This window comes from Aptenodytes forsteri, unplaced genomic scaffold, assembly GCF_000699145.1.
Source record: "Aptenodytes forsteri isolate BGI_AS27 unplaced genomic scaffold, ASM69914v1 Scaffold83, whole genome shotgun sequence".
Lineage (NCBI taxonomy): Eukaryota > Metazoa > Chordata > Aves > Sphenisciformes > Spheniscidae > Aptenodytes > Aptenodytes forsteri.
This window is the reverse complement of record NW_008795371.1, coordinates 2,960,249-2,972,090: the sequence shown is the minus strand read 5'-3', so window position 1 is coordinate 2,972,090 and position 11,842 is coordinate 2,960,249. Positions and strand designations below refer to the sequence as shown.

Genomic DNA, 11,842 nt, shown 5'->3' with positions numbered 1-11,842 from the left:
CAGCTGCGAAGCAACCCCTCAGAACACAAGTGGGCTCTAAGGCGGCAGCCTGCAGGAAACCCCAAAGCGATGTGAATAAGTCTTTCTGTTGCAGTGCCCTTGGAAAGGCTGGAGAAAGAGGTGAAGGTGATGTTGAGGACTGTACTGCTTCGCCGTGTGTAGAAGGTAACTTCTCCATTTCAGGTCTCTTCTTGGGGCTGTGAATCTGATCAGCCATCTGTAGTTTTTCAGTTCGGCTGCCTCGCTTGTCTCACTAGGGGTAGTTGTGCCGGTAATAATGGGTCAGAAATTGGCGTCTTTTTCCAGAAGTTGATCTGTATGTTTTGGTGTTGGAAAAAAAATGGTGATTTCATGTCATTGTTAACGAGGATCCTGGAGACAGGAAATGGCTTAGAAGAGGCATGGATGCATCGTGACCGTTAGGAGATGGAGCCTTTTTGTGGCAAAGAGCTCCTGGCATAATGGTTGTTGTCGTCAAGGGACTTTCAGGCACAGGCTATCTATTATCAGGATTCTTTTCTCATCACAGAATCCAAACCTGCTGCAGTACCTAATGGCGTTACATAAGACCTTGCTGATTAACACTGGTTTCTGAGTTAATGGCCAGTGTCCCTGTTCTGTTACTATATTTTTAATTAGTACAGCTGAGATCAGAGTCTGTTAGTTTATTCAGAGTTTCAGCAATAGCCTAGATACTTTTCATGTTAGAGGGTGTATTTTTGCCCTTGTAAAGTGATAGATAGCTCTTTGATTTTTTTTTTTTTTGGTATATGTATTAGTTATGGATGTTTGGTGTTAGATACAGGCATGTCACAGCTGCATTTTGGAGCTCTAGAGCTCTCGCAGAGCCAGGACTTTGAGAGTGACTTTGTGCCCAATGAAGGAGATGCTAGGCATCGGTTTCACCCTGGAGCTGCTGTCCCTTCTTCCAGACTTCTGAAGAACGATACTAAAGATGGTATGTGAAAATGATCTTAGATGTCCTTTTGTTGCTCTGTCAATTCTCTCTGGTTTCTTTAAATTATAGATGTTACGTTTCTTTGACAGGAAATAGAGTATTAGTAGTTTTCAAAAATGAGTTCACAGCTCGTTGGTAGTTGAAAATAATTTTGCCTTCTCTTTTCTTTGGGCTAGTTCATTTGTTTTCTTATAGCTGTCCAAGTGCTGTCATTGATTCTTGCACCTCTCCTTCCTAATTTGCTTCCAGAATATTCAGACAATCTGATACTGAATTCCCTCCCTGGTAAAAACCTCATCCTGGTCATCTTTGTTGTTGTTGTTATCATTGATAGTTCAAGATTATTTTTTTCCATATAAAGCTTGTTTTTATATTTGTGTCATTTACAGAACTACACTTTCTTCTCTTTGTATATTAATCCAGGTGACCCAAGTAACAATTTTTTTTTTTCTCTCTCTTGCTAGAACTGCGTGGGGACAGCACGGAAACTGTCTCCAGCACAGAAGCACATAGTGCTTTGGAAGACCAGCCAGAGAAGTCTGAAAGGTAAAACAGTCCATGTTCTTTGTAGGTCTCTTGCTGACGTTCTGGAAGTTGATTTGTGTCTCTTTTACTAGATTTTTAGACGTAGGAGGGCTCAGGCTTCAAGGCAAAAGAGAAAAGTGAAGGGAAAGATGAAGTACTGATGAGACCTTTTTGCAGCAGTGCTGACTAAGGAGTGCTTTCACCATTCCTAGCTGAGAAAAGAGGTGGTGTCAAACTCTTAACACACAAAGATATCAATAGGTTTATTTTTAAGGGAGAGTGCACTGGATAATAACATATACTAATAATTTTCTTAAAGTTAAACAACTGGAATATATTAAAAGTAATAATTCCGTTTAAGTCACAGAAGTTATTTCAAAATAACTTAATCACTGCAGCATGGGCTTTGGCCTCACAGGAGAAATCTAGGGGCTAAGTGGTGGCTATTCCAGGATGCTTTTGAGTATTTGCTATTGTAGGCTTTATAGTTTTAATTATTTTTAAATGTGAAACTTCAGTTTGTTGAAAATTTTCTATATCTTTTTTTTTTTCTTCAGTTTGTTGAAAATTTTCTCTCTCTCTTTTATGCCAGATAGAATAATACTTAGCTCATCTTGTATTGTCAAATTCTTCAACAAAATAATATTAAAAAGGAGGTGAAACAAAATTCCTAGAATCCACATGGAATATGTCAGTAGAACAATCTGCGTTCCATTTAAGCATCACTTAGATTGGTAGAAAACTTACAAAACAATTCTGAAAATGTAACTTGTCAAGGATGAACATGTTGTTTTGTCAGGAGAGAGAGGTTGGTCTTTTTGTCCCCCCCTTTTTTTTTTTGTCCCCCCCTTTTTTTTTTGTCCCCTCCTTTTTTTTTTTGTCCCCTTCTTTTATTTTTTTTTTTCCTATGGTATACACAGGTGAATACCTTTCATCTGTGCTGATACATTTTCTTTACAATGTTGCAGTATTACTTCATACTTCGAATTTCTCAGGTCAGTGACTGTGTCTTGCTTTTCCAGAACTCTGCAGAAAGCAGAAGAGCATACCAGGAAACGTATGCCTGTCTGTGACCCCACTAAAACTGAGAAATCCCTTGATTCTGGTCACGAGGAGTCGGATATCTTGTCAACTCAGGAAGAGATGTTTCCTGAGAATAATGCAACAGGTAACAATAGACAAGCAAAGCCAAAATGTCCATCCCAGAGATCATCATAATCATCATCCCTACTTGATCTTTTTAGTCATGTAGTGTTTTAGGGTGCAGAGTGCTGTATTTTTCACGTAATTTCTGCTAAAATTGGTAACGCTTTGGAAACGAAAGGCCGCAATCTTTCTCACTATACTATGGAGCAATGTCTAAATGTCACTTCTTGTTAGAACAGTTACACTGCCTTGTTAAATACGTTTAATTTCCTTTCTTTCTGTGCCCCCTGAAGAACAAAACAAAACAAAAAACATTTTACCTTCTTCTGAAACTGGCAGTAATAATGCTCACCCTTTGTAGCGACACACAATCTAAAGTGTGGATAAGTAGTGTAGGCAAATACTGTAGACTTTCTTATGCTGGGTAACTTTGGCAAAACATTCCACCTTACTCCTCTGAATTTGCCTTCCTGTTTGGGATAGGACAGGGTTCTGCGATCAAAATCTTTTTGGAAGTAGGAAGACTTATACAGTCTGGCCTGATAAAAATCTATTCTATAGGTACAAACTTACCTTTTTCATCTTAACTATATTACGCTCACGTTTCACATACTGACCTTTCATGTGCAGTCCTTCTCCAACTCTGTGTGAAAGTCGGCTTGTTCTTGCCAACCTGAGAAGTAACCGTGCGGTAGTGTGAACATCATTCCTCAGAATTTTCTGACCAGCTTGGTTATGGGCCAGATTTCTAATCTTATTTCCTTTTGTTCAAAACTGCTGCAGGGAGCGGCTGTCCGATAACCAGGGTGGAAGAGGGAAGTTCTCTGGCATGCACCCCTGCCCGCAGTCTGCAACTGCTGCAGCTTTCTGGACAGGGATCCCTTGTACAGGAGAGTCATTCCACGTAAGCAAAAAAATCCCCAAACTATTGCAATAGCTTAATTGCAATAGTGCATTTCCAGCACTCTTTTCTTTATTCAAGGACTTGTGCTTGATTTTAAGCAATCAGTGTTTTAATTTTGCACTAGGAGAGGTGCATGGCTTTATTTTGCAATGAAATGAGCTAATGATGCCCATGTGGTCAATAGCCATTTCTCAAGTCTCTTGCTAGTGAACACCTGACGCTCTCCCTTTATGAGAAGACTCCTATTGTGGCAAGCTGGAGCTACATTTTGGGGAGAAGTTAATGCATTTTCTAGTGACGTATGGTCTTCTTTTCCATGTTCCCTTTTCTTGGTCTGCAGTGTCTCTTCAGGCCTAGTTATTCCTCCTCCTGTTGCCTTTGGATCCAATGCTCTTGTCCCCAGCAGTCCTACTGAACAGGAGCAAGCAAAAGGTAAAATTTTCTTCATGCTGGTCTGTGGTTGTGTTTCTGTGCTCTGTGGTTTTTACCAGCCTTTTCAAAACCTGCTAAAATTATATTTAAAGAATAAAGCAGGATTGAGAACACTGAAAGAGGTAGATAAAGGGAGATATGTGTGTGTGACTCAGATGCTGATGTGCTGTCGATATTTCTTGCATAGCTGTCAAAACAAAATCAGTACTTTCTGCTAGCTCCCCTTCACTTGAAAGATGGGAAATACTTCGTATGGGATACAGCAATTGTCCTCCTTTCTTCGGGACAAGCCATTCTTGCTACAGGCAAATATCTGTAGTAAGTATATACTGTTAGGGTAATAGAAAGGACAGAGGAGGGCAGCATCATAACGTTTCACCTTAACTTGGATGACTTGTGCAATATTTTAAAAAGCTTTCGTATGTTATATGTGTGTATTCTAGAACACCATGCCAAAAGAGGGATTGTTCTATATGATACCTTGGTTCTTAACCATTTTCTCTAAGCACCCGTTTGCCATGAGGGATAAGATATCCATTCACGCAGACTTTTAGTATGATACAAAATCACCATTCCTTTCTGTGAGATTCCTGTCACAGAATGTGAAATACTTTTAGAATAGATATTTTGTTAGCCGGGGTCTGAATTTGGTTGCATTTTAATAAAGATAGCAAAAGGAAAAGAACTCAGAGAAATGCTTTTTATAAATTTCAGATACCTTTTTCTAATTGTAGAAGTCTAGACTTGGTAGCAAAATAGTTACATGAATTCTTAACAAAACACTTTCTCTCCCCCTTAAATTTAAGGATGTGGATGTTTTTTTGTTTATTTTTTTTTTTTTTTTTTTTTTTGTCTCCAAAAAGAATTCACCTGGAGAGAAGATTTTAGATTCACCCATTAAAGTTTGAGAAAGTTGCATACGCCACTGAAGACAAGTCTTTTAATAGGATATTGGAGACTTTAGGTATAATGCAATAATTTGCTAGTAATGTATTTTCTGCTCTTTCAAACCAGATGAACAGATGGATATATCTATCCCTGCAGAAGGAAGAGAGCTGATGCAGAAGCAGAGAGGAGATACACTAGTGGAGATGGCCATCCCATGCATCCCACCAGGACCTCTTGTCCTGCCACAAGCTTCAACTCCAGTGTCCCAGAGTGCCCCAACCTTCTTTCCTGGATCTTTACCTATACCATCACAACCAGAGTTCTCTCATGTAAGGGTTCACGCAGGGAGATACACTAGTGGAGATGGCCATCCCATGCATCCCACCAGGACCTCTTGTCCTGCCACAAGCTTCAACTCCAGTGTCCCAGAGTGCCCCAACCTTCTTTCCTGGATCTTTACCTATACCATCACAACCAGAGTTCTCTCATGTAAGGGTTCACGCAGATATCTTTTCTGAGGTTTTTATATGGCTGTTGCAGAAGATGTGTGTTTGAGTCGGCCTCTGTGCTTCTGTGTTGAGCTTCCCTACTAAGTTGGTTCTCGTCAGCTTCCCTGTTCCCACCAGTCACAGTTATATATTGATCATACTGTGTGGCAGTTTATCCTGCAGAGAAAATGCGGAACAGCTTAAGAGGGCATAGTGAGTTACTGAATGTAGAATTTGTTGTATTTTAATCTGTGCTAGAAACCTTTTTTCTGCTTTTTTTTTTCCCTTTCTCTCTTTGAAAGGCTGCTGCTGATGCTGAACTGGGTGTCCTGCATCTCAAACTGCGTCATAAATTAGACTTTTATCAGGATAGACCTTAGCATCATTTGTCATGGAGAAAGTGAAGCTGTTTTGTAATAAAGCATTTGTATTCTCCTACAAGACTAGAATTCATTTAGTGGATTTTTCAAGTTGCTTATTATTATTATCTGTTGTTTCCTTTGTGCTTTTTGATTCTGGAAGTTATTACTGTTCAAAGGGATTTAACAGACAGTTGGTGGCTTTATAGCTTAATATTACAAATTTTATCAACTTAAGGCAGAAAATAAAGGTTGTACTAGAGACTTCAGTAGTCGAAACAGGGCTTCTCCTTAGCTGAAAGCAGCTTTCATGCTAATATAATAGATTCTTCCAGAGAACATTTCCAGAACCGTTGGTTGTTTGACTAAAAATAGCTACTAATTTGCCGTATTTGACCTGTACTTCATGATTTGGTAGTGTGAGAGGTGTACCAAGGATTGTGTCTGACTTTGCCACAGAGGTACTAAAAAGTTACGGGTGGTGATAATTTTTCTCAGCAAGAACGGGGCAATTCTGACTCATATAAATGGGGGGGGGTAAGTAGTTGTTGGTTTTGTGTTTGTTTCTTTTTCTAAATCTGTAGTTTTGTGCTGAGCTTGCTCTGCTCCATAATCCAGTGTAATGTTCTAGGAATAACAAATAAACAGTCCTACTTGGGATGCCCTGATGCTCCACGTCCCACTGTTTTCATTTTAGGATATCTTTGTTCCAACTCCGAGCCCGGAGAAGAAGCATGAAGGAGAAGAAAAAGCTGCTGCTTTAACCCGTTTATGCTTACCAGGAGATCTCTCTGGACCCACAGATGATTTGTCAAAGACATCTACAGGTGACTCTTTGTCACAGCCTTCTGAGTCCTGTAAGCTGATGCTTTCTGCAAGTGAATGCAGCCAGCCCACAAATACAGAGGTCAGTTCAGGCTCTCTGAACACGGGCCAAGATAGTGAAACCACCCAGGTGGAGATGAGTTCTGAATGCAAGGCCTCAGACTTGAGACTCTGTTCTGTGGAGAATGACAACATAAAACTGAGACTGGATGCAGGTGATCAATCCCTCTCGGAAAACTGTGAAAAAGCAGAAAAGGAGGATTTACAGACTGCAGGAAAGCCTGTAATGCAGTTAGTTAGTGCAGATGTAGCAGGAGATGGGTCATTAGCCCCTACAGCTCATCGGGAGATGGAGGGTATTTCTGGAAGTCAGGCTGTTGCAGATCAGTCTGGTCTGCCTGAGATTTTGTCATACACTCAAGGTAGAGAAGCACAGTCTGAGGATTATCCATTGGAAGAGACTTCTGAACCTGAGGCAGTTCCTGAGACTCAGTGTGAAGAACAAGAAAAACTGCAAGTAAAAGAGAAGCAAATAAATGAAGATGGGTCCCTTGTTAATATAACGCTTTCTCAGAGGTTTGTTCCTGAAAGGGAATTACAGTGTCATGAAGATATGGAAGTGGAATTTGCTGATGGTTCTTGTAAAAATAGCAAAAATTTGTCTGATCAGGCCCAAGAATTAGAAAAGATGGGACCAGAAATCCAGGGAAAAGAGACTTCAGAAGGTTGTACTTTTGGCACTGGAGAGGCAAAGAGCATGGATAAACTGCCCTTTAAGGCTGCTTCGGAAAACATGCCAAAGCTCAATAAAGTTTTATCTAAGGCTTCTGTAGGGGAGTTGCTGGAACAGCACAACAATTTGTTTCCGAAGTTGAAGAGTGACGTTCCATCGGAAGAGGCGTTGTGTGCCAAAAAACATCCAGGTTGTTCAGAATTAGGACAGATAATGATAATAGGGAATCAGCCACCACATCAAGAGAGAGGGGTTGACACGCTGGTGACTCAGCAGGAGAGTCAGGTGCCAAAGAATACGGAGGATACTGTTAGGACAAGGAATCCAGAGCAAGAAGAGCAGATGCAGCCACAGGAGAAGGCAACTGCTAAATCCCCCAGTCCTTCCAGTGGTAAGTGAATTTAGGTTAGTAGTTCACAGGTGTGTATTTTGAATAGTGTCAAGGACAGCTGTGTACAATCCTCAGTGTTTTCAGGGAGCACTGATCTTGGATGCGTGTTGAACAGTGACTCTTAAAAGCAGCACTACAAGTTACTGTGTTACATGCATAACATGCCTTTACTTTTTTCCCATTTGTCACACTACTGCAGGCAAGAATGATAAGGTAATTCTTGTTCCTAACACTCTCTCGCTGTTTTATGGCAGAAACGCAGAGCAACTTTGAAAACTCAGAATGTTGTGACCTTGGCAATGCTCAGGGAGTTTTGTAACTTCCCCCTCTGCCCCAAAGCAACAACAGTAGCGTCCTTGAAAGGAAGATGGTGCGTGGTAGTCTGTATTTTCACTCTTGTAGCTCTCCATGCTTTTTTTTTCTTTTTTCATTCTCAGAGAAGAATTTTCTTTGTGGGGGTGTACAGAGCAGCTTTGAGCTAGAAACTAATACAGCAAATTTATCTTGAGATTATTTTAAAGTAGAATGGTTTTTCACTCGCACGTAAGCTGTGGCTTGGCAGATATTGTCATCGTGTTGAAATCCTTTTAACATGCTGTTGTGTAGTCATACAAAAAATGTGGGGTGCTATACGTGAGTTTTGTGGAGCTTTTGCCTCTTAGTTGGCTTCATTTTAAAACAGAGAGTTCCGTACTCCTCAAATAAGAAAGTAATAGAAAACAAAGTTTTACTAGAGCTTTGTCTTGAATGGTAAATATTTTTGAGATCTAAGTAATCTTTCATTAAACTGCAGGATCAGAGAGAGAGTTTTCCCCCTCTTACGATGATGGTAGGTGACTTCCAGTCTCCTGAAGTTGGTGATTATGAAAGTGAGGGTCTGAAAACATTAGTTGTCAATAGGTGATGGTTGTCTTCACATCTCCTGAGCAGACCGGTATGTTAGTAGAGGTTTATTTAACTCTTTTCACTGATTTGCTAGGTAGTTTATGGTCTGTGAATTATCTAAGTCCTTCAGATAAAGTACAATGGAAGATCAATAGAATTGTGCAGTGCTATTAGAATTAAATGAGATGTCTAGCAGGGAAGATGTTTTTGAACCATCTGATAGATTGACCAGTCTGTGATTTTGATTTGTGGAACCTATAAAGCTGTGGGCTAGATAGAATTTCTCTTACCACTCAGAGGTCATGGTATTGTTAATATAGTCCTGTAGTCTGTTCTGCAGAGCTTTATTCAAGTGATAATGTTTTCTAGTTTTTCCTTTTGAGAAATTAGTGTAAGATATACTGCTTAAAAAACATTTCCTAACACTCAGCCTTCTTTTTCCCTTTATGTACTCAATTGATAACCGGTCTGAATAATTTCCTATTCTTTGTCAGGGAGGGACATCTCTCTTACTTTCTCTGCCAATTTATGTTTGGGGTTTTTTTCAAGAGCTGTACATTTCTTCAAAACTTCTCTTATCAGTCTCATGAGTCCAATATTTTTTGTTACTGTTTTCTGAACTACTTGCTTAATTTTTCCAGTTACGAACTGATCCTTACTGCCGTTGATGGCAGCTTTGGCTGTTTCTTCCTGAAAGCCTTTTGAGCTCGTTCTTATATGGTTCCCTCCCCCTTTCTTCAGTTCTTGTGACCTTGAATGGTGCTGACTTCTGGAACATGTGATCCTGTTTGGAAAGGTAAAAATGGCAGATTTCAAAAAGGAGCAAGATGAAGAGCTTTCTTCTTTATGTCTGAACAGAAGTAGGTGAGATGACTTTGAAGTGCTAGATGGAGACTTGGATGAAAAGGGATTGAGTGTAATACTTATATGTGTTTTTAATACCAAATTTGCTGACAAGTTTGAGAAAGGTAACCATTTAATAGTATGGAGTTGGCTGGTGAGAAGAAATTCGAGATACTAAAAAATAGGATGAAGGTAGTATCTTACATTGTAAGATAAGAATGACAGGTAAATACTGATACCCGTAGAAGTTAGATTACAGTGAGGTGTGGAAAAGAGATTTGAATGCTTATGCAGGTCATCAGTTTTGGAGAGACTTTCAGCAAAAGATAATACGGGTTTTCAAGCTAGACTTTGTTATAAGTATCTGTTGACCTATTTTAAAACAAAATAAAGCTCAAATTATTTTCAAGGAGTATGGATCCTTGTGGCCACAGCTTTTTAACATCATTGACATCTGAGAACAACTTCTGCAGGGGTTACTTTATTTTGAGCTAAGTATATGTTTAGTCATGTAAAAATTCCCATGCTTTAGGGGTTCTGATACCTTCTTTGTTTAGATTTAAAAGCTCCACTTTCCCAATAACAGTCATCTGAATTAATCTGTATTGTTGAGCACTGCTTAATATACCAGCTATCATAGCAATTTAATTGATGTAACTTTTGCACCCATTCTTCTGAATGCGGTCGGACCAGTCAGATGTTTGGGAGCTTTTTTGGTTTTGCATTCTTTAACATCCCATAACTAGGGACCATCACTTTCTTTCAGAATGTTGTAGCAAACTGCTTCATTGTTGAGTGTGAAAGTAGAGTATTTCAGTTGGCCAGAAAGGCAATGTTTTGTTTTGTTTTGTTTTTAATTTAGTGCATTCTCTGACAGTAGAGTCTTTGTTGGCTTAGGGAACCCGTGCTAAGCAAGTAACATGCTGGAGGCAATTCGGTGGATTGTTTTGTCAATCAAGACATTAGTGTCATCAGTTTCAGATTTAAGTTCTTAATTTGTGGTATTTAGATGTGTCTTAGCAACATCTTATCCAAAGTTTGGAGGCTGTCTCTTTAATGATATTTAGGGAAAGCTTTGGATATTGTTTGTAAGTGGTACAATTGAATCATGCTGTAATTTTTCAAACTGGGGGGGAAGCTTCAGTGACAGATTTTGGAGACTGCACACAAAATCTGAATCACCAGGGTTTGAGATACTCTGTGGACCAAGACGACCAGGTTCTTTGTTAGTGTTAGATTATTCTCTTGCCATTTAATGGTTTTTTTGTTGTTATTGTTGCTGGGGTGGGGTTTTTTTCAGTCTTTCCCGTTCAGTGGCTTGCAATAGGTCATTTGTGCCTTTGTGATAACTCTGAACTAAAGACTGAAACTCATGGTCTCTGTGAATTGAGATAGTACAACAGTCAGAAGAACAGTTACACTGCATCAGTCTAGCTTGGTATACAAGTTCCTCCAGTATTGAATAGCAGCTGCATATGGATGAATGTAAGGGCAAAAATGCAGTGGGGAGATACTTCTGAAGAAGTCTCTATCTCATCATCAAGAAAAGTATGGTTTAGGAACATGCTGAGTCTGAAGCGATGTCTTTTGTTTTTTGATGTCTTGGATAGGTATGGTTTTCTCCCCCACCATGGAATTTCCGTGTGTGGTTTTCTGAACGTCTGTAAACTTTTAGGCTTCAAAGCTTCCTGCAGTAGGAAGTTTGACAGTTTAAATTATATACTGGGTAAAAAACCAACTCTTTTTCACCAGGTGTTAGTTTCATTTGATGCCTCCTAATTCTGAAAACTTTAAAATCTGAGAACATAAATTTTTTGTAGAAACTTGCACATGGGAAGAATGAAGGAACTTGATATTAGTATCTGAAAATCTATTTCCCTTCTATTAAGTCTTATTAGGGACGTGCGAAGATTGCAGGACCTCAAATGTTATTTAACATGAAGTTGAATGATGAAGTTTTAGATACAGTATTCGTAATTTCCTTCAACTGAAAGAAGAAAAAAAAGCTTTATTATATAGAAAATAACGCTTTGAGGGGATCTGGTCAAAATACTGGACAGAAAGTTCAAAGGTGTTCTGATCCCATTGCATTTTGTGATCTCAGGCTAACTTTTCTGTGAACAAGTCCAGGGCATTTGGTATGCTGGGACTGCATGTTTCTTAAGACAATTTGGCATAGTCAAGAGAACAGTACTGCTCTTTGAACTTAAGAACAGTATAGGTTTTATTAAATGAAATAATACATTTGGCAGTACACTGCTGAAATGATGATAAAATAAAAGGTACTCAATGACTTTTTTGCCTCCGTCTTCACTGGCAAGTGCTCGAGCCTCACCACCCATGCCGCAGAAGGCAAAGGCGGGGACTGGGAGAATGAAGAGCCGCCCACTGTGGGAGAACATCAGGTTCGAGACCATCTAAGGCACCTGAAGGTGCACAAGTCCATGGGACCCGATGAGATCCAT

The 11,842-nt window shown here is 39.5% G+C and overlaps 1 protein-coding gene across 1 annotated transcript in view; it reads left to right on the top strand.

Moving 5' to 3' along the window:
• TP53BP1 (tumor protein p53 binding protein 1) overlaps nucleotides 1-11,842 on the top strand; it is a 32,719-nt gene that overhangs the window by 1,400 nt on the left and 19,477 nt on the right. Inside the window, exons 2-9 of the mRNA XM_019472362.1 lie at nucleotides 95-165; nucleotides 800-958; nucleotides 1,423-1,504; nucleotides 2,506-2,651; nucleotides 3,413-3,533; nucleotides 3,874-3,965; nucleotides 4,980-5,182; nucleotides 6,398-7,649. Of these exons, the coding sequence (XP_019327907.1) occupies nucleotides 95-165; nucleotides 800-958; nucleotides 1,423-1,504; nucleotides 2,506-2,651; nucleotides 3,413-3,533; nucleotides 3,874-3,965; nucleotides 4,980-5,182; nucleotides 6,398-7,649 (2,126 nt within the window). The remainder of the gene's footprint in view (nucleotides 1-94; nucleotides 166-799; nucleotides 959-1,422; nucleotides 1,505-2,505; nucleotides 2,652-3,412; nucleotides 3,534-3,873; nucleotides 3,966-4,979; nucleotides 5,183-6,397; nucleotides 7,650-11,842) is intronic.